Source organism: Cucumis melo, chromosome 8, assembly GCF_025177605.1.
Source record: "Cucumis melo cultivar AY chromosome 8, USDA_Cmelo_AY_1.0, whole genome shotgun sequence".
Taxonomy (NCBI): domain Eukaryota; kingdom Viridiplantae; phylum Streptophyta; class Magnoliopsida; order Cucurbitales; family Cucurbitaceae; genus Cucumis; species Cucumis melo.
In genome coordinates, this window is record NC_066864.1 from 6,322,663 (window position 1) to 6,345,355 (window position 22,693).

The window sequence follows — 22,693 nt, forward strand, 5'->3', positions numbered from 1 at the left end:
ATAATGTTATTAAACAAATAATAACAAAACCTTTAACATAATAAGTTGCAAAGAATACTAACAAAATCGACGACATAATATTATGGTACCGTGTGGAGGACTAAAAATGGAAATAGAGAGAACAAAGGGACAAAACTGCAAATTAGAGAAAGTTACAGTTGTGGGTCTCTACGAGTGAAACGTGGCACCGGAAAGGGACGTTATAAGCGGTTGGTGAAGGCCGTTGACGTAAACAATTACAGAAAACTATATATATTATATATATATATATTTAAAATTCATAGTTATGGTGGAGAGATTAATTATATATTTAAAAAGAAATTACATATATATATATTATAAATAAAAAAATAATTAGAACAATGATTAAGTACATGATACCTATATACATTTTTAATAAACTTTTAATTTTATTTGTATGGAGTGTAGAGATAGAAAAAAAAATATAAATTATATATCGGAAGTATTCAATTTTTTCTGGAATAATTAAATTAAAGTAAGTGGGTTAATAAATACAAGTTGGGATGTACTTGTGTAATTGGGATGTACTTGGTCTTTCTGCAATTTCCATTGAAACTTCCTTAGTTCTTCAATGATTTTTGGCCTTTAGTCAGTTTCAACGCTTCAATATTACAATACTATATTACAAAATAATTAATTGATTTGAATATTGTTTGAACGAATCATATCTCATTATTTGAAGCAAGCTTTTACAAATATACATGGAATAAGCCATTATATTTCGATAACTGTTTTTCGAAATGATACTAATTGTCATCAGTGAATTGTTTTGAAAATATAAAATTTAAAGGGGATAACATAACAATTTTTTGGATTTTTCCAACTTAGAAAAAAGGCTATTTACATTTTATAGAAAAAATCACAAAAAAAATCTATGAAATGCAAGTATTTTGTCAATTTTTCTATTTTGACGATTTTTTTTTATTTAGTTTATAAAATATCAACCTCATAATTAGAGGTGCAAGGTGTAAATAATTTTCTCACCTCACATATTGTGTAAAAAGAAATAACGATTTTTTCTAATAAGATGACTCAGAGATGTTAAAATTTGAGTCAATAATAATATAACAACCATATATCTTAAATCAAAATAAGGTTTGGTCAAACATTAATGGATATGAGTTTATTTCTTAGAGATGGAAGGTTGGATGTACTAAAAATTGCTAAAGGTTCCAATTCTTTCCCATTAAAATAAAGGCCTCTATATGACTAATTTGTATACATATATAAAAACAAAGATGGTTATCATTTAAAGACATGTCTATATAAGTAATTTGTATATATCACATGACATGTAAATTTTGAAAATCTTCCAATTTGTATATATCACATTAAGTACTTGAAATCATTACTCACAACCTAACTCGCAAGCAGTACATATTAAGCACTCTAAATTAGTATACTTAATGCATCTTTTATATATAATATATGCAAACATAGATGAAACCAATATGAGTAATTCTTAACAGTCAAAATGTATATAAACTAGAAGACTTGGAAGTCATGGATATTTTTCTTTAGAAAACTAATGATGGTGTTTAATAATTAGCCTGGTTGGAATTGGAAATGTTAAAATGAAGCGATAAAACCATACGCTATGCAATGGGATTATTTAGTTGAATGTTACGCTATTAAAATATCAAATTTCAACGGATTGGATTTCCTTATCATACGCTAAATTCCGACGACCCGCCGCTCTTGAATCATCAAAGTCTTCCATGCAATGCAATTTAAAAAAGAAAAATACAATGCAAAATATGGTATTTTTAAACAGTATCAAAGTCAACTGCAAAGATGGCTAGTGCAATTGAAATTGCACATATAATAAATAATTACTCAAATCAAAATAAATAGATAAGAAGGAACTGACGTAAATTTCGGTTTAGCTTCGCTTAATAGAAAAAAGGTAACATGAGCTGAGCTTTTGGTATCTAAATCCTGAGTTTAGCTTGATCTTGATCCCTAAATTTTAAAATGTTATAATTTTAGGGGTTTTGAGTTTAACTTCAATTTAGTTTTTAAATTTCAAAATGTTAATAATTTTATCTTCGAAATTTAATTTTGTTTGTTCCAATTTGATCCCGGAAGAAAAAAAGAGTTAAATTTGGAGAGAGAAAGAAAGGTAGGACTGGAGGAGAATATAAAGAAAAATACATAAAGCACCAAATAAGTTCCAAAATGTAGATAGATCTTTTTCTCAATTTAGTTAAATTTAGTTCCTTCGTCCTCCACAACCTGAATCGAAGAAGTCAGCCCAATTATAATTACCTACGATTCCAAATTTTAGGGGTAATTATAATATGTAGCAGTTTTTAAAATAATTATTAAGTATGTAGCAATATTTTAAAAAAATTGCAAATATAGCAAAGTCGATAGACGTTGATAGACTCTTATAGTTTATCAGTGATAGACCAACATTTGCTACATGGTCTATCAGTGATAGATTCTTATCATTAATAGATTTTAACCAATTTTAAAATGTTGCTATATATTTAATTATTTTGAATATAATTGCTAAATTTGCAACTATCTCAAATTTTAGAGGGTGTTTGGTTCATCAACACTTTTAAGGTCATGTAAAATAATTAACACTTTTATCTAGAAATTTCATCTTTTCCTCTCTCTTATGCACATTTTATTATAGGAACTTTATCTTACAAGCTCCAACTTTCCGCTCCAAACACAAATTTCTTAACTCTAAACTTCAAAATTCTAACTCAACATTCCAAACATTCCTTCGGACATTTTGATATTATTTTCAATAGAAGGGGGGAAATGGCTTATTTTTCAAAGACGTGCGAGTTGGCAAGGAAATAGGGCATTATCTGTAATAGAAGAGGTCCAACAATAATTTATTTGTGCTAATTATTAATAAAGATGACCGACTTCACATCAAAGTATAAAAGTTCTAAGATGAGTTGGGCAAGAATTAGTCAACCTTGAGCTTGCATTATCATTTCAATTATAATAATATAGTAGAACAATTAAACTTCTAAAAGCAATAGAATATGCACCATGAAGAAAAATATAGACAGAGAGGAAGATAATTAAATTCATTTCAATAATAATACCTCCTCCAGTCATGACAGCCACGATAGAAGATTAAGGTCCGCTCTATCAAATGTCTCTGTCAGTTTCTTCCAAAGTATCAGACAATTAAAGTCATTCTCTATCACTGTTTAGAATACTTTAGTTTATGATCAAACAGAAACCGATCAATTTAACCAAGCAATGTCCTATTGATAGGTGTGTGTATATATATATATATATATATATATATATATATATATATATATAGGTGTGTGCCTGCCTAAAACAAGTAGTAGTGAGTATATATGTTTTCAAACAAGGAAATGAGTCTAGCTCTCATAGTTTTTCATTTAGTATCTGAAAAATTGAGACTCACTTTAAGTATGGAATGACACATTGGAGTTTGACTGAGTGGAAGTCCATGATTCATTCATCATCTTCACAACTTCTCTCTCAATAGGAATACAAGGACTTGGTCTCTTGAAATAGTTAGCTATTTTCTTTAGTAAAAAAGAAAAAGAATCTTTGTTTACATCTCTTTCCCATAGTATAACTAAGTCACCTTACCAGCTTGGTCCTAACTTCTGCCACTTCCCGATTATTTGGAAGTGGTTCAATATCATTTCTTCCTAATTTGTTCTATAGGTCGTACAATTGTGTTCTTGAATTCCAAAAATCATCTCTTTGCAGGCTACACATAGAAATGAGAATAATGGCTTCTCTTAAGCCTTAAGGTTGCATAAGGGTTCAAGCTAAAGTATTCAGGCTTAGCAAGGACTCGTTAAGATATCCTAGAAAGAGTTTTTGCGCAGTGTTTATGGAAGTTGTGAATAGAAAGGACAAAAGAATTTTGGACCTATGAAGATCTTGTTCAACTCTGGGAAATTATAGGCTACGTTTCTTCATTAATCACTCCCTTAATGAATGTCTCACTAGAGACCTTTTTTTGACATGGTTTTGTGAGTTTCACAAGTAAGATTGCATTCCTTGCTGTAAAATATAATAAAATAAAAACAGGAATCCTGCCCCTTAGATAAGGGGTGGAAATGAAATTTAATGTATAGTGGTTGAACAAAAATGTAGCTCTTCAACACTATTACGATAGTTCGACAGCAGTGAGGAACATATGGATACATGAATATAAAAGTGGTAAGACATTGGACGACCCTCTTATTCTATTTATGGTGTATCAATCAATCAACAAAATCTACATAATTTTGAATACCGATTGCTGGTAGAGTGGCTTGAACTATTATCCAAAATTTTAAAGAGCTCTATCAATATTAATATGAGGTCACGATACATGGGTCACCAGATGGGTCAGCAAACGGTGGGAATTGAATATGACTATAGTAAAAAAAGCAATATAATAAAAAATCTGAAGCAAGACAGAAGAGAAGAATAACAACTAGTGAATTCTGATTCAGTTGAAATTTGAGCACTAGTTCTTGCGTCTTTTGTCAATCCTGGACTAGAGTGATTACCTACTCCAGCAGCAACAGCAGGAGGAACCGTAGTAACATCTGGTTTCGTTGGAAACAGATTTTTTTCCTCAATGTCATAACCTGCAATAAAACCCCAAACTTCTTTGACAATGATAATGTAACAGAAAAGAAGGACAATTCATTTGTGGATGAAAGCGCATAGCACTTACAATCAAACTTCTTCCAGCCCAACACAAGCTTTTCCCGGTCAAATACAATACGGTAGCCAGTCATGAAGTTTTCTACATAAAAGTCAAAAATAGAATCATGAGTAACTACGTCTCCAGAAATGTAAGAGCTGGACTGAAAAATGGACAAAATGATCTGACAGCAAATCACCAAAACTTCCAGTTTATTGTCCAGCTTTCAACACCAATGTTACAGATCCAAGATGAAAGTGGCTTTACTAGTTCAATACAAATATGTCCAATTGTAGCATAATCTACTTACGCCCAATTATATTCAGTTCGGCGCTCTTGACCACAGCCAGGCAATAAATGAGTTCATTCTGCAAATTTGCAGGAAATATAGTTAGGCTTAAGGAAAGAACAGAGAGAGACAACTAAACAGAAACAGCAGACTACCTGAGTGGAGATGACAATAATCGGATCATAGACAGGAAAGGGACTTCCACCTTTCATGGTTAAACTAATACCAGGCGTCAGAGAAGCATTTGCATCTGGACTGCCTTCATAAAGAGGTCAACAATAAAGGTTCATAAATGTAGGATTGAGATTTTTAAAAAAACACATATAGGTTCAGCGCATGACCTCATGTTATAACAATATTCGAAAGGTATCCTCGGATTAGGGGGAAGGCGTCCATCTCTCGTTTGTGCGTGGAACTAAAAGAGAATGTAAACAAGTTCCATTACATTGAAACTTTATACAATTAATGCTGGATAATTGATGTCAAATATTCATCACTTGAAGTGCTCACACTTGCTGAAAGCTTGGAGTAGATTGGATCAGTAAAATATGAAAATGATGTCCCAGAGTCAAAAAGAGCAGTTATATCTGCATCAATCAGAGTAGTGCCTACTCGAATGCTAGTAACTGTGATATTATAGTTTGGGCTGAAATTGAGATATGAAATACAAGAAACTTGATGAATATAGCGATATAACTTGAATTTATTGAATATTAATATAAAGCAACTCCAAAACTACACTTACTGTAATTGGTTCAGATTAAATGGGGTCTCTTCCTGCTCCAGACTACCCTTGTCTCCAAAATTGATCCTTCCAACCCCATCATCACTAAAGCACATAGAGAAAGAATTTGCCATCAAACCTTCTCTCGATAATATGCTAGGAACCGATATCTGCTCCATGCCGAGCCCAAACAAGCCATTGGGAGCTGCAACATCAAGAAATGAGCCACTCTGTACCTGCCCACAGCTGCACAGAAGGGGAGAAAGGCAGGCCAATGACATGAGCAAAAAAGAACAGTTTACATAACAGAGTTGCCCTGTCATAAGGTGCCTAATCAAATTAAGCTTAGAATTAGCATATACCAACCCAAATGTGATGTATGCCTGGATAGGTTCTGAATGTTTATATTCTGTTTTTAAGTGTAGAAGATCCTCTACCAATATTCCAGTAGTCGATGTTTCAGCTGATACATAGGAGACAACATAGGGACAATTGCCAAAGGCCTCCGTGCATTGATCACGCTGTGCACATAAGTCGTTATTGCAAGGAACAGTTTTACTAGTAGACGACTTTTTGGGGCTGTACACACTCAACTCAAAATCCTGCATGATCGCACAAGAGAAAAGATGAAGATTCAGAGATGGGCATCCCATTCTAAACATACACTGATCAGTGATCAGCATTCAATAAATATCATTGCTACTTTATTTATTAGTACGTCATTTGCTCACAAATTAAATAAACCACATATTCAATCGAAAGGTACGAATGAGATGATCTCGATCTCAAAAATTAACAATAAATAATATAGATTGATAATTCATCTAAATAAAATAGCTAAATGAGCTAAGAATTCAAAAGCATTCCGAACTAATTCACTTTCCTAATCCGAATTTTTCTCCAAGAAAAACAAGAATCAACAACAACAACAACAAAGGAAAATCACGAGAAGCATACAGAAGAGTAAGGAGATCCCTCCGTGGGTGCGCATCTACTACAATCACAAGGCACCCAAAACAGATCACTTCCAGTATCAAGTGCTACCATAAACTTCGTTCCTGGAGTTCCTAATTGTACGGTAGTGTAATGCAGACTGTAAAAAAATTCAAAAAACAAATCCAAAACATCAGACAATGCACAAAAGAGAAAAATCGATCAAACAAAACCATCAACCAAAAAAAAAAAAAAAAAAAAAAAAGAACTACCGTACAATCCCAAGGAGCTAATCCGAAAACTGGAATTTCCATCAGAGAAAGCGAGAGGACCATCAAACTCGGAGAGCCTCCGACCACGGAAGAAGCGATCGCGGAAGGCTAGTTGAGCGTAGTACTCAATGGTTCCTTTAGCCGGCCAAGAATCAGGGAGAGTCAATTTACCGGAAACACCGGACCAGTTCTTGAGTTGATCGGAAAAGCGGTGGTGCATCTTGAAGGTAAAGATTGGGGGGCGGGCATGAGAGGTAAAGAGAAGTAGAAAGAAGTGAAAGAAAGAGTAGAGGAAACGCATTGTGGAAGAAGAATGAGAGAGAAATTAGGGTTGTAAGAAAGAGGAAGAAGAGATCTCTTCCTCCTTGGCGTGGAAGTAAGTAAGAACTGGAAGTGTGTCTCCGCTGCTGAGAGTTTCATTATTATCATTATTATTATTATTATTATTTATTAGTTGAGAGAGGGAACGAATTGGCAGGTGAAAGTGGGACCCGTTTTGTTTTTATCTGACGGTTGAGGAAGTTAACGTAAGCGCGCTTTTTGAATTTTGCTTTTCTTCTCTTTTTCTTCTTTCTTTTTTTTTTTTTTGGTCAAGAACTTCTTGCTGTCCAAACAGGTCCGTCCCCCGTCTTGTCTTCGGTCCCGACTGTTTGGAAACGGAGATATGTAGTGATGTACCCCAGAATGGGACGGTTCCTATTCCGGATTCGCACAGTCGCGGTTGAATATTCTTCTTCAATTGCTATCTAATTTTGGAATTGTCATTGATAGCAAAAGGAAAAAAGAAAATGAAATTATTTATAAAATATAATTATTTAAATGGATTAAGTGGACTTTGACTAATGTTTTATAAATAGTTTTGATATTTTTTTATTTTTTAAAATGTTTTTTTAATCAAGTTTTAAATTATTTTAATTTAGAAACACTCGTTGAATTTTAAACTTTCGTAAGACAATGGTTCAGTTGTTCGAATTTTATTTGGTAATAATTTAGTTTACGTAATAATTTAATCTTTAAACTTTAATAAGTGATGATTTAGTACTTGTACCTTACAATTTGTAGCAATTTAATTGCTCTTGTGAAAAATATTGGTGTACTTCAATGAAATTTCTTAGACGTGTAGATTGGTAAATTGATTGGACATCAAATTTATTTGAGTCGTAATGCTGTAAAGATTTATACTTAATTTCCATGAAAAAAAATTACGGTGAGGGCAATAAAAATTGTAAAGTATAAGTTTTAATGATGGTTTAGCTCAACTTGCGTTTGATCAATAAATTTTTACCAGCTAAAGTGTGATGACCAAATTGTTATTTTTATGAATGTCTTTTGACCAAAGTGTCATTTAATTATTAATTTAAATTACATTTTATAGGTTTTGATATAATTATTAATATTCCAAAATGATTTTAAATAATTAAAAACACGTACTAAAACAATTTAAAAAGGAAGTTATGAATAGAAAAAAAAAATGCAACTACTTATAAAATATAGAAAAGAAAAGCTTAAATTAACTATGAAGAATTTGATAAATCTTAGCTACTTTTTTAAAATATCGACTATAAAACCGATGAATTTTATTTAATAGAATCTCCTTCAAACCTGTCTTAACATAGTTATTGGCTTTAAGAGTTTAGCTTATTATAAATTAAGACATACGGATTTGTTTTACATATCCATTTATGAAATTTAGTGGTCATGGAGTGTTACATTTAATAATTTGAAAGTGTCTTAAAGTGGAAATTTGTTATAAAATAATAATCTTTTTAGTGGGATTACATGACTTGAGAAAGTAATTAAATTACAATTCATAAACTTAAATTTTATTGAAAAAACACTCAGAAATTATATGGAGAGGGGAAAAAATGAAACTATTTATATAATATTCGATCCTTTTTAGTATTTTTATTTCATAATAAAAATTGTCGTATTAAGTCATGTTTATTGTTCGGTTAAAAAGCAATTAAATAACCAAAGTTTAAGACTGAGCTTTAATTAACATTTACTACTTTATATTAAGTGGAATTCTTAAATTCTATCTATTTTTACTAAAAATAGGCCAAGAACAAAAATATGTATCTTCCTTTTCTCATTTGAAAAAGGCATGAATCTTCTTTGTATTTACAATTATGAAGACCCAAAAATGAATATAAATGAAGATTGTACAAGTAAACAAACTCAATAACAAAGCTATATAACAGCCAATGTATCTTTGTTCATTTTCCTCCAATGGTTTCTCTTTTTAGTTCATGTAGGTGAGGCTGAGGTAAGGTTGAACTTATCTGAAAGATTGGTCCTTGAGAATGACGAACGAATCTCCATTTGATGAAGAAAATACATGTCATGAACCAGTGGGTTCTCTGTTCTTCCTGGCGGAGAACCTGAATAACACGATGGGTAGCAACCGGAGGAGAAGCAATCTCTCCCTTCAACATTCTGCATATATATATATATATATAATAAACATCCATGGATTTTTTTACAATAATTCTCATTACGTGAATTCAGTTCTAAGAGGATTAGACCTTACGATCTTTACAGGATACACGTGTTACACTTCTTATTCATAATATCTAATAAGTTTCACCAAAAAGAAATCCATTTCCTGACCTTTCCTTCGATGATATTGAGAACCTCACTTCTTGAATCACCACTTGATTGGCTGGGGAAAGAAGACAAACAAGTTAAGCAAACGTGGTGGTGGGGGTTGAGCTTAATTCTTAAAGTTTGAACGTTAAATTTTGTCACTATGTTAGATGAGAAAGTGACCTGTGAATGTGATGGGCGCATCTGAGAGGGACAAGGAAACTCGGGATGGCAGGCTCGAGACGACGAGGCTTAGGACATAGAGGGAGTCCATTGTTGTCTTTGAAACCTGGCTGATTTGTTTCAAGATCTGAATCAACAAGATTGCTCTTGGTTGCTATATGATGCATGATCTTCTTCTAGTTTCTCGTTTTTTTGTTCTTCCTGCAACTGTCGCAAGTGAAAAAAGCAAGATGACAAGTTGGAACTCAGAATTCAACGTTAGTTTTGATTTATACCTCGTAGAGTTGGAGTGTATGTGGATAAGCCACATGTTAGAGAGGCAAAGGGAAAGAGAGAGAATTCACTTGGCAAAGAGAAGTTATAGGAGCACATGAGACTTCCTTGAATTTATTTGATTTCTTCCTAGTTTTTCTCTTCTCCTTACAAATTATTTGGTCCATCCACATTTTCTTCATTCAAAACTTCTCTCTATGGACGAAAATCACGTGCCTTCTTTCACAAACACAAATCTTCAAGTCCTTTGTTTATAGTCAGCATCATAGTCAGCATAAGGTAATTTAATCGTGTGCTTTTTATTTCTTAAAATGAAACGGAAAAAAGATTTTACTCGAATCACTTCAAACTGTATATAGTCTCTTCATGGTTTCAATCAACTCAAAACATATAATCTTCGTAGACAACGACTATGAGAATGTCACTACCACATGTGTTTTTTATGACAGGTTTGTTCTTTGTCCACATTTGAATCACACATGTGATGTTTATTTTTTTCAAAGACAAGTTTGTCTTTTATCTACACACATGAATAAGGATGAACAAAATCATTGAAACACAGCACATTGCCCAAATTAAAAGTTCTACAGGACTATCAATAGTTTAGTGGTAGCTGGTGTACTTTAATTATGGTCTTGAGAGTGATTCTGAAATGGTTAAAATCATTTCAAGTTTCTAACTACTCACAAACATGCTTTTAATAATACAAATTAATTTTGATATTTAATTTTACACTTTTAAAAATACAATATTTATTATAAACACGTTTCAATGTGATTTAAAAAATAGCGACTTTAACCATTTCATAGTCACTCTCCCAAACACAGACTTAATCTCAATCTCAGTAACAGTATGTACCATTAGTCAATGATTCATAGAATTGGAGAGAAGTGTGAAATTTTACAAAGTACTAATAAATCAATCTACAATTTTACATAATCAAACCGTAAAATTCACAAGGCAAAAAAATTCAGTTAACAATATACAACTAAGTGGTATTTAAAACATATGAATCTCAAGTCTCAACATTGATAATTCTTCTTCAGAGATGCTAATGTTTTAGCATATGAAATGACAGAATCTCAACTAAAAGACGGCAAATGGAAATCTAAAACATGACCCAAAAGAAGGAAAAAAAAGTCAGACTAGCTGCAGCTTTCAGTCGGTCAAAAAGAGGCTTTGGCTTTGTTTTGAACACAAGGAATGAACGAGCTTCCTTGGGGTGAAAATGAATGCATTTCTAGCCAGTAAGAGATAATTCACAGTCCGGATTGCTTGAAAATCACGAGGAAATGAGGGAGTGAACAAAAATTAATTGCATCAGAAAGTGTATACTTTACAGTACATGGAAGTTTTCAGAGAATGAATGAGATTCCTCAGCTATTGTACTTACAGGGCAAGATTACAATTCAACTAACATACGTGTAAGCGAGTTGCATGCCAAACCCGAAATCATGACTGCTGATATGTATCCCAGTCGAATTTAGGTTGGGAATAGACCTCGTAATCAATAGCTCCATCTACAACTGAATCAATTGTTTGAATGCCCTCCAACAGCATTCTTTGATACCCATCATCATAAGAAGGCAACAATTTGTACATAACTAGTAACCCAAGTGTGAATATTGCTTGTAGCTTTGTCGAGTCTCCGTTTACTGAGAAGAACAAGAGCATGGAAAGCAAGAACAAGTCAACACAGAATCGCATGATCGCAAGAACTGTATCCATCAACCTCCCATCGTTGCCAGCAGGAAAGCCGCTTACTCTATAAATGAATAGAAAGTTGTACTTATCAACAACATATCTATATCCAAAGTATGCTGCACCAATCGGAACCACCAGTGGAGCAAAGGAAGAATATATCATGGTGAGGGCAAAAATTGTTAAATTGAATGCATAGTATTGGGCAAAATCGAACTTCTGTTTTGGTGCAGTTGAGGTTCTATTGACGGGATATACAGAGAGATCTCGTCCCGGCATATCCATATCAATCAGTCTAGGGGAGTCATCCGCTAGTAATGCTCTCTCAAGACTATCTATTTCCTGGTACTCTAATGGATACTCTTCACTTTGTTCAGGAACCAGCTGGAGCATGTCATTTTTTCGAAACCTTCGAATCTTCTTCTTTATCCATGGTATTGGAGCCAATAAGTCAAAAGATATGCCCAAGAAAGTGCTCGTGATTAGAAAAGCAACAGACGAAAGGCATGATCTTGAAAGGAATGATGAACTCATGTACTCCTCAATTCTCTTGCAATCTTCACTATCTAAATAGCATTGTCCCATCCCAAGGATTGCACTCTCTAAAGATGACTCAACGAGAGCCCTTAGAAGGATGAGGTTCACTAGGAAAAAGCAAACCATTTTTAAAAGTGCAGCTCTCTGCTCCCCAGATACAGTGAGATGTCGTTCGAACTTTGAAAGATACGAAAGAGCTGATGGAATTATTATGTACATACTCACAAAGATAATAACATTCGGCAGAAACTGAAAGATGAGACTGCCTAGCCAGCTAGAACTTTGAACCCAATCCAACCATGACTGGGCATTATCCATCACTTCAGCATTGATAATTCTCCCTGCACTCTTTACAGCAGTAATCACAGCAAGAGGAGAGCTAAAAAACAAAAGCATTAACAGTAAGCAAGAGTTCACAAATATTCTCCGAAGTCTCAATGATAGTTTAGTAGATCCCAAATGATTCCAGTAAATATCAGTTGCCAAGGGTGCCCGATCCACTTTCCATTGGTTTCTTTGAAGCCGTAACTCCATGACAGAAAAGAACTTCCCAATTCGTCTCTTCTTTTCGTTTCGAAAATCCATAACTGCTTTATTGGTAGCATAGATATCCTTGAACATAACAAAAGCAACCCCAGCTCCAGGTGCACGCCCTTCCTTGTAAGCAGCCAGTTCAGTCTCCAAGTTGGCTCTCAATTCTTGCAGCCGTTTTAGCCTCTCCTCGTTTGTGTAACCAAATTTATCCATCATCTGAAACCACATATCTTTTACTCTCCTCCAAATATATGGCATCCAACCGAAGAAAACCTTCAAGCAATTGCTTCCATATTCATCTCCATCTTCATTAGGTACAAGACAAGAATGCATTCGTTCTACCAACTGTGATATTTCTTCCCTTACCTTGACCAATTCTGTAGCCAAATCATCCAAAGCGCATAAATTCATCGGCATTATAACCTTATAAATCTTCCCAGGATACTTATGCTGGAAATACTCTAATATCGCAGCCCTATCAACTTCTAAGGTTTTAGGAATCCCTTCCACCATTATAGTGAAAATGGCAGTCGAATTAGCAGCAGGATCACTTAAATTCCCATTCCCATCTCTAAATCTAGTTATCTTCAACCTCTTCTCAATGGCAGAAATACCAAAATGCACAAAAACAACAACAACCACCACAAAAGCAAAATGCACCCAAAGTAAAACCGAACCTTTCTCAATGTGATTAATCGTCGTTCTCGAGAATTGATCATTCAATAGAGCCTCTCCCGCATAGAGATTAAGCGGAAGCAACACTGAAACCGACAAAACCGCAATTGATAACAAAACCGCACAGCTCCCACCTTCGATCAAAAGGAACTGCGCGGCATCTGCACCACAATGGCGCGCAATATCCCGACAAGTCGCATGCCACACCGCAAGAAGCTTGGCGACCAATCCAGAAGGACCAGGAATTCGACGGTGGTCGCTTCGAAGCTTCACAAATATAAATATGAAGAGGCAAGAGAAGGCACCAATCATCGAGATATTCAACAAGTATTGTATATTACCATACCATGAAGTAAAATCACTGTGAGAGCCACCATCATCCGATGAGGGAGGAGGAGAAGACGGCTGATTCACAAAGGAATTAAAGGGAATCATCGAGTAAGAGCTTCGTCGGATCTCAGAACGTTGAAATCAAAAATTACGCAATCAAATTCGAGATTCTTCGCGTGTAAACAGCGGTTTGCATCAACGAATTGAATCATAAAAACGCATCGATACCTCAATTCGAAGAAATTTAAAGGGCCTTAGGGCTTTAGATTCAAATAATTTCCCGTTCGCAATTACATACGATATGAACAATTTCCCCCTCGGCTGGGAGTATGAATTGAAGATTCGCGAACAGGGATTTCGATTTTGGGAATGGCTCTCCCGATTGAAATCGGAAATTGAAATATCAATTTTATTTGGGGAAATTTTTAAATTGTTGTTTTATCTTTTCCCTGGACATTTGGAACTTTAGTCAAACGCTAACTTCAAATCAAATCTAAACATAATTGAGAAAATATTAACTAAACTTCTTTTTTTATTCATTTTTGTACTTTCTCTTCCCAATTTGGAATTTATATTTATCTTCAAAAATCTGGATTTTTTTTTCTCATTTTATTTTTAAACCCTCCAAATTTAATGATTAGAACAACCGATCTTGTGGTCGAGAAGTTGGGATTGATTTTCTATAATCAAATTTGTCATCATAAACAATATAAAAAGCATACTTTACTCAACTGTTTTATCAAAACTTCGTAGCATTAAGCTCATGGTTGAGATACTCTATTCAACACTAAACAACATGACGCTGCATCCTAAACTATATTGATTTGGAGTCATCACAACACTTCTTTTCTTTAATTCTCTTTTTTTTTTCCACTAAATTACAAATTTATTCTCCAAATTTATAAATATACTAACCACACAGTTTAAAGTTGAAGGTTCTCATTGAAAAGATCGTCCTCATGGAAATAAAATTCAATCAACATGTAATAATACACCGATTAATTTCTTAAGATTTACGAAAATAAAATACTGATTAAATTATAAAAGTTGAAATAAAAGTTTAAAGAAATAGGGAAACAGACATTAGAGGCCAATATTGGGCCGACATTCCATGGTGAAAGCCCACAAAATATGGCCCAGCATTTCTCCAAGAACCACGCAGACAAAAGATTCAACATCCACTAATTCACACGCTAATATTTTTAATGGTAATTATAACACTGTAGCAATTTTTAGAATAATTATTAAGTATGTAGCAATATTTTTAAAAAATTGCAAATATAGCAAAGTCTATCAGTGATAGACTTCTATCGTTGATAGACTCTTATGGTTTATCAGTGATAGACGAACATTTGCTACATGGTTTATCAGTGATAGACTCCTATCATTGATATATTTTGACAGATTTTGCTATATTTGCAATTTTTTAAAAATATTGCTATATACTTAATTATTTTGAATATAATTGCTACATTTGCAACTATCCCTATTTTTAAAGAATCGTGAATACCGACCGTTTATGGGTGATAGACTTTTATATTTATCTTGATTTATCGTACCAATATTTACTACATGGTCTATTGGTGATGACTCTTATTGTTGATATATTATGATAAATTATAGAATAATTGTAATATGTAGCAATTTTTAGAATAATTATTAAGTATATAACAGTATTTTTAAAAAATTGCAAATATAGAAAAATCTATCGATGATAGGCTTCTATCGTTGATAGACTCTTATGGTTTATCAGCGATAGACCAACATTTGCTACATGATCTATCAGTAATAGACTCCTATCTTTGATAGATTTTGACAGATTTTGCTATATTTACAATTTTTTTTAAATATTGCTATGTACTTAATTATTTTAAATATAATTGTTACATTTGCAACTATCTCTAAGTTTTACTGTATTTGTAATTTTTTTAAAAATCATTACTATATACTTAATTATTTTGAACCTAATGATTATATAATTGTTATATTCACAACTATCTCATTTGAATAATATACAGTATTGTATAATTTTTTGTTTTTTAGTGATTACTTCTAGAATGCAGTGTTATGGTTAGAGATAGTTTAAAGGTCAACGTATAATGAAAGATACACATACTTTAATAAAAGTTATCATCGTATTTGTATTGTATTTTTTTCCTACTTGTTAATGAAGAGGCAATGCTAAGTATATTTTAATATTTGTTATTACAAATTTATTCGTGGTACTTTAAAATATGTACAAATTTACTTTTGAATGTCTAGTGCTTTTAATAAAGTTTTAGATTTAGTCACTTAAAGTTAAAATTTACCAAAATTTATGGAATAATAATAAGAATAAATTAATGATAAGTGAATATATTTCCAAAAGAAGTATTTTCAAAAGTCGACAAAAACAAACATATTATGTAATATAAAAAAACTAAAAAACAAAATTTATTACACTCCAATTTTCATATAAACATTTTGTTGATTTTTTATTTTTTATAAATTTATAATAAGCTTTTGATTGTGAAAAAAAAATCAATAAATTATTTTTTGAAATACCAATAATTGAATTGAAAGTATAAATACAAAAATCAAATAAAGTTTGAAGTATAAAAACCAAAAAACATTTTAATCATCTTTTAAAAAATAATTAATATAATTGATCAGCGTCTGAATTGTATATATATATATATATCTTTATTTATTGGACGATGGTCATATCAAGAGGGGTTTGGCTTTGGCTCGATTAATGGCGAGAGCACGAGATTAACACGCTTGTTGGTTCGAGTTTTGGCTAAAAAGATCACGCAAACCAAAAAGAGTTTCATTTGTTGCAAAACTAAATCCAATAAATAAATAATTCAACTCTTAATTATCAAATTAAATTTTATAAACTTAATTAATGATAATTTTAAATAGAAATATTTTTAAATATAATATACTAAAATAAAATATTTATGAAAATAAAAAAAATTGATAACCCAAATAACCTACATCTTCGATCTTGATTTTTTTTCTGTGTTTTGATCCAAAATGATAAGCGTGCGTGCAGTAGTAGTTGTTGATATTGCTAATAAGTGGAAAAGGGAGAAAGGCGGTTGGAGAAAATGAAGGAGAGAACACGTGGCAATAACGAGACAGAAACGAGGCGACACGTGTGTAGCCAGAAAAAAGGGGTTCACAGGAAGAGAAAGAGATAAGAACGAGGGGAAGGGAACTAATTACCAACCACCATTGCCTCATTTTTATAATTACGCTCTCTTTTTCTCACCTTCCTTTCCATAATATCTTCTTCTCTAAATATCAATTTTTGTCCTTCCATTACCCTTAAAACACACACACACACCCCCACATAAATTTATAAAAATTGAAGTTTAAATCGATACAAATTTTAAATTCAAAGTCTCAAGGTATAAATTTACATTTATTTTATTTTATTTTATTTTATTTTTATTTATTTTTTCATTTCTGAGTCATTTTTAAATATTAAAAAATCAACAAAAATATTTATTAAAAATATATCATAATTTTATATTTTATTAGTGATAAGTGTGATATTGATAAATACTAAACTAAACTAAATTTTTGAGTGTTTATTTTCGATAAAATATAAATTTTTATTATGCATGGTAAATGTTTTTAATTTTTATATAACAATTTCTAATATTTTTCTTATTTTGTTAACATACAAAATTAATTATATAATATCTTTACTTACTTGTTGTTACATAAAGTTTTAGGTAAATACATGTTCATATTGTCATAATAATATTGAAGAAATAATTATCTTTTACGTCATCTATTATAATAAGTAAATCATCGCGATAAAGATATCGTATATGATTTAAAATTTATTCAATTTTAGTTTAGAAATATTTGTAAACACGACGAACATTAAAACTACTAGCAAATATAATTTGAATAGAATATATACAATAACAATAATAACAGTTTGTTATTATTATCAACAAGGAGATTAAACTCCGGATCGGATGAAAATAAAATTTGAAAATTTAAATAAATATAATTAAAATTAAACAACCTTCGAAGTTAATTTATTTTATATTAAAAATATGATGTTAAGAAAAAATTATTTTTTTAGTCCTTAAGTTATAATGAATACTTGGATTTTTTATGTCTTAAGTTTTAAATATAGTCCCTTTTAATCTTTGGGTATTAAGAATATATTCATTTGGTTTCGAGTTTTCGGAGGTACATTTTCGAACATAAACATTTAAAAATAAATTAAAATAAATTTAAAATTAAAAGAATAGTCTCCGAAAATCATAGCTTCTCCAAAACATTTTTTAACTTTTAAATTTCGTATAAATTTTAAAAAAATCAAACATAAACTATTAGTAGACTTTTATAAACCTATTTTTTAAAATTCGAACAGTAAAAATATATATTTCAAAAACTCGTAAACTAAATAACGCTATTGTTATAAATTCCAGACTAGAAAGATCTTTTGAAGAATAAAAACATATACTTGAAAGTAAAAAAGAAAAAGTTTTTTAATAATTTTGAAAAATATCGAATAGGAAAACAACCTTTGAAAATTATTTTTTTCATAGATATCTTCTCAACACCAACTATCCCAATTTTCCATTTGATCTGACGAGAACTTCAAAAGTCGAAGCAAAATCGTAATATAATAGCGATGATCAGTGATACTGTTCTATTCTATTCCTCCCGTTTGCATCCACTTTCTCTGTCTCTGTTTTATATTTGTGGAGCCCATTGAAACACCCATTTGCATTTCGCCATTTTTGCCTTTCAGCCATAGCTACACGAGTTCTAGTCAGGTGCCACCCCACGTAGAACGAGGGACAAACCTATTTCAATTATTATTTTCTTCTCAAACCCACTTCATTTGATCACACGGATTCTGGGTTTTTCTTTTCTTCTTCAATTTTCATATCGTCTCCAAAATGGAGCAAAAGAGTTTGAAGAGGTTTCTCTTTATGGTGGCCGATGAATTTGAAACCCCTTTTGCCTACTGTTTTCGTTTGATGGATTTGTGGATCTACCACTTTTTAGATCTCCATCGTTTTCATTTGGTATCATTGAGTAGCTGACTGAACTGATCGAAGAGCCTAATTGCAGAGTAAGTTCGTTTTACTTGTTCATCGTCTTTTATTCCTGTAGTTTGTGTTTTTCATTTAGTTTTTTCGAGACTTGAGCATGAGGATGAGTTGTTTTTTTGGTTTGGTTGCTGGATGTGAAGGTATAGTTTCTGATTATGTGTTTGTTGTAGCCCTTCTTTAGTTTTATATTTAGTCAACGAATTGTTCGAGTATTTTTTTAATTTCTTTTTATGTTTAGAATCTTAGTTTGAGGCAAAGAGATGATGGGTCTCTGTTGTATTGTGGGTTTATTGTAGTTCATCGAGATAATTGACCGAAATATGCAATTACAGGAGCCACTTATCAGGTTGAGGAGTTTTGCTGCTTCTAGTTGTGAGTGATTTCTTTTCTTCTTATTTGTTTGTTGGGAAATCCGGTTGTGGAATGTTTTGGACAGAATGATATGGTTATCCTTTTTTAATATGGAGTTAAAAAGCTAGAGCTGATGAAATGAGGGATGTTATCCAGCTTGATGAACTTTCTGAGAGCTTGTTGGGTGCCGTCCTCGGACAATATAGTACACAGCGGTTCGGATTCAGCAGGCCGTCATGAAGGCTTACTATGGTACAAGGATATTGGACAACACATGAATGGTGAATTTTCTATGGCTGTTGTTCAGGCCAATAACTTGCTTGAGGATCAGAGCCAGATTGAATCGGGTTCATTGAGCTTCCTTGACTCCGGGCCATATGGAACCTTTATTGGTGTCTATGATGGCCATGGTGGGCCTGAAGCATCAAATTACGTATATGATAATCTTTTCCAACATCTAAAAAGTAAGAACTCTAATCGAGATAAGATAGCTTTTTACGATTATGACTGTTGGACTTGGTGTACAAGATTGAAATGAGTTCATGGTCTTCATAGTCTAAGCATTTAATTTGAAAGTGCAGGGTTCACCTCAGAACAGCAATCAATGTCCACTGATGTAATAAAAAAAGCATTTCAAGCTACAGAGGAAGGGTTCATTTCTTTAGTGACTAAACAATGGCAAATGAAGCCCCAAATTGCAGCTGTTGGTTCATGCTGCCTGGTTGGTGTGATTTGTGATGGAACCCTTTACATAGCTAACCTTGGTGATTCCCGTGCGGTGCTCGGAAGGCTCGTGGGGTCAACTGAGGAGGTTCTTGCCGTGCAGTTATCAGCAGAGCATAATGTGAGCATAGAATCAGTCAGAAGGGAGATGCATTCTCTGCATCCAGATGATTCACATATAGTAGTTTTGAAGCATAATGTATGGCGAGTAAAGGGCTTATTACAGGTAACTCTTTTACACGGGGAAGAAATTTCTGACCAACGGGGGATATAACTCTCATCCTGATTATTTTATTGTTAATGAAATATGTGAATGAATGTATTTCTAGACGTCACACCTCAACCTCAGAAATTTTTAATGAAAAAAGAAGTTGCTTTTTACTTGCTAAGAAGTTGTTGCTTTTTACTTGCTTAGTTATAGATCTTTTGGTAAAGATCTCTGTTGTTCACTGTTAGCCAGTCCATCTTTTTTCTCTATCCCTCCACATTGGAGGTCCTCATTTCAATAACAACATTTTCATTACAGTGATATGTTTCATTATCATAAATTTGCCTGACATTGTGGAATGAGGTGTTTTGAGCAGTTGTACAAATTCCTTTCTTTCAATTGCAGGTTTCCAGATCTATCGGTGACGTGTATCTAAAGAAGCCGGAATTCAACAGGGAACCTTTGTATGCTAAGTTTAGGCTTCGTGAACCGTTCACTCGACCAATATTGAGCTGTGAACCATCAATCTCAGTCTTTGAGCTTCAACCACATGATCAGTTCATCATATTTGCTTCTGATGGCCTGTGGGAGCACATTAGCAATCAGCAAGCTGTAGATCTGATTCGAAGTCACCCACACAACGTAAGTTATATATTTTCTCATAAATGTATAATTGTGCTTGAAGTATTTCTGTCGATGAGAAACTTGTCATCATTTGCTTGTAGAATATCTGCTTATGCTTTCTGATTGTTTAAATTTACATTTATGATCATAGAAGGTGGTAGTGAAAAGTCAAAGATGAATTAAAAGATCAAATTTGAATTGTCTGCTTATGTTCATGCAGGGAAGTGCCAAGAGGCTGGTAAAATTTGCTATGCTAGAAGCAGCTAAAAAACGAGAAATGCGATATTCAGACTTGAAGGATATTGATCGTGGAATACGCCGCCATTTTCATGATGACATCACAGTCATAGTTGTATTTCTTGACTCTAATCTTGTAAGCCGAGCGAGCTCAGTCCGTGGCCCAACAACGTCTTTGAGGGGGTGTGGTGTTATCTTACCTACAAAATCTCTAGCTCGTTGCACCACACCTACAGAACTTAACACAATCTCGTGAATTTTAGTTGTCATGTAAGTAAATTGTACTGGGTCTTCATAGTTGTCATGGCCCATCAGCAATGAACAAGTATCAGTTTAACACAAAAGAAGGTCCAGGAATTCTTTTAGTGCATAATTTAACATTTAACATGGCATGAACAATTTGAGCAGATGAGTAAAAGAAGTAAGAAAATAGAATTTACAACTTAGTAGTTAGTGTAAGAGTAGCCTTCTTCTTCTTCTAGCCAAGAAGATTCTTTCTCACGTTTCATCCTTAAATTTTCAAAAATTTCCTTTCTTTCCATTCTTTAGAACTTAAGAACGTAGTTGTGCAACCTAACAGATTCTGTTCAAGTAAGATCATCTTTCTTCCCATTCATTTTGGATTACATTGCTTTTTGGCTTTATGTATTGGAAGTTTGGAGGAGTATTTCCGAAAATTGAAAAGCTTCAGTTCCTTGAAACTTAACTTTCTGCACTCACTTGCCAGTTCTGATTGAGTTCAACTATACGGAAAAACAAAAAAAAGCCAAACTAAATAAAAGTCAGTTCAGTCTAGTTTACACATTTTTGTCACAGAATCAATCCTTATTTTGTTCATCATTTGCAGCTGCAGAGAGCTGTTTTTCAGTACTGTGATCGATGTCTATGGAAACACTATTAATCTCAAGGCACTTTAAGCTTGCACTCTCAAATGCAAAAGAATCCATCCCAACACGAAACTTCCCAAATCTGATACCTTCAGTGCTGGCAAGGCTTTCAGAATATTCAATCTCCATGGAGTTCTGCATTAGTTGTTTCCTCTTCCAAAAGTTGTCAGCTCCATGAAGAGCTTCCTCTAGCTCTTGCCAAACCTGTGCCATGGTTGGACGGTACTTGGGTTGTTGTGAAGTGCATTTCAGCCCAAGTTGCCCCATCTTTAACATTACTTCGAAGTTGCATGGCTCTGTAAGAAGATCTGCATCCAAAATCTCTTCAACTCTACCTTTTTCTAAGCTTGGTCCTGCCTGCAATTTCACCCACCAGTTTATTCATTACATTTCTTAGTTTCTGAAACATCATAAATGTTGTGATATTACCTTTTACATGTTATAACTAAGAACATTGGACGGAAACTGAGACCTAAAATGGAAACTAGAATTTTAATATTGGAACACTTTTTGGCTACTACCATGTCTGTTTTAAGTCTCATTAAACGAAATTCAACAAAAAGTTGGTTACCCATTGAACAATGTGAGAATCAGGGATGGGTCGGTTGGAAGCAAGAACTGGACGAGCAGAAACAAGTTGAAGAAGAATAATGCCAAAGCTATATACATCGCTGAAAGGAGTCAAGTGAAAGGTTGAGCAATAAGCAGGGTCTAAGTAGCCTGGCGTGCCTTTGATCTGGCTGCTAACGTGCGACCGATCACCAACAGGGCCCGATCTCACCAGCCCAAAATCACAAACCTTCGGCTCCATTCCATCTCCAATCAATATATTGCTTGGCTTTACGTCCCTGTGGATTATGCTTGCCTTCATCCCTTTGT

General features: G+C 33.1%; 4 protein-coding genes across 8 annotated transcripts; 1 reads left to right on the forward strand and 3 right to left on the reverse strand.

Annotated features, from left to right (window-relative positions):
- Window positions 1-4,192: 4,192 nt before the first annotated feature.
- On the reverse strand, window positions 4,193-7,310 carry LOC103485162 (aspartyl protease family protein 1). Its single transcript, XM_008442645.3, has 10 exons — window positions 6,899-7,310; window positions 6,646-6,781; window positions 6,055-6,290; window positions 5,710-5,934; window positions 5,475-5,610; window positions 5,306-5,379; window positions 5,120-5,219; window positions 4,986-5,043; window positions 4,706-4,777; window positions 4,193-4,616 (listed from the first exon to the last, which is right to left on the reverse strand). The coding sequence occupies exons 1-10, from the start codon at window positions 7,192-7,194 to the stop codon at window positions 4,399-4,401; spliced, it is 1,551 nt and encodes a 516-aa protein (XP_008440867.2). The 5' UTR covers window positions 7,195-7,310; the 3' UTR covers window positions 4,193-4,398.
- A 3,918-nt stretch (window positions 7,311-11,228) lies between these two features.
- On the reverse strand, window positions 11,229-14,210 carry LOC103485163 (CSC1-like protein At4g35870). Its single transcript, XM_008442646.3, has one exon. It carries the CDS (start codon window positions 13,815-13,817, stop codon window positions 11,388-11,390), a length of 2,430 nt encoding a protein of 809 aa, XP_008440868.2. The 5' UTR covers window positions 13,818-14,210; the 3' UTR covers window positions 11,229-11,387.
- Window positions 14,211-18,269: 4,059 nt separating this feature from the next.
- On the forward strand, window positions 18,270-22,331 carry LOC103485165 (probable protein phosphatase 2C 60). Of its 5 annotated transcripts, none has more exons than XM_008442652.3 (7): window positions 18,270-18,804; window positions 19,117-19,156; window positions 19,292-19,599; window positions 19,717-20,084; window positions 20,472-20,708; window positions 20,911-21,197; window positions 21,775-22,331. In XM_008442652.3, the coding sequence occupies exons 3-6, from the start codon at window positions 19,296-19,298 to the stop codon at window positions 21,181-21,183; spliced, it is 1,182 nt and encodes a 393-aa protein (XP_008440874.2). In that variant the 5' UTR covers window positions 18,270-18,804; window positions 19,117-19,156; window positions 19,292-19,295; the 3' UTR covers window positions 21,184-21,197; window positions 21,775-22,331. The 5 variants fall into 5 exon arrangements, with proteins under 5 accessions (XP_008440874.2, XP_008440869.2, XP_008440875.2 ...); XM_008442653.3 differs by having other exon boundaries at window positions 18,287-18,804; window positions 19,081-19,156; XM_008442647.3 differs by having other exon boundaries at window positions 18,274-18,804; window positions 19,117-19,599.
- Window positions 21,746-22,685, reverse strand: LOC127150542 (receptor-like cytoplasmic kinase 176). The gene is made up of 2 exons (XM_051088414.1): window positions 22,386-22,685; window positions 21,746-22,171 (listed from the first exon to the last, which is right to left on the reverse strand). The coding sequence occupies exons 1-2, from the start codon at window positions 22,683-22,685 to the stop codon at window positions 21,746-21,748; spliced, it is 726 nt and encodes a 241-aa protein (XP_050944371.1).
- Window positions 22,686-22,693: the final 8 nt, after the last annotated feature.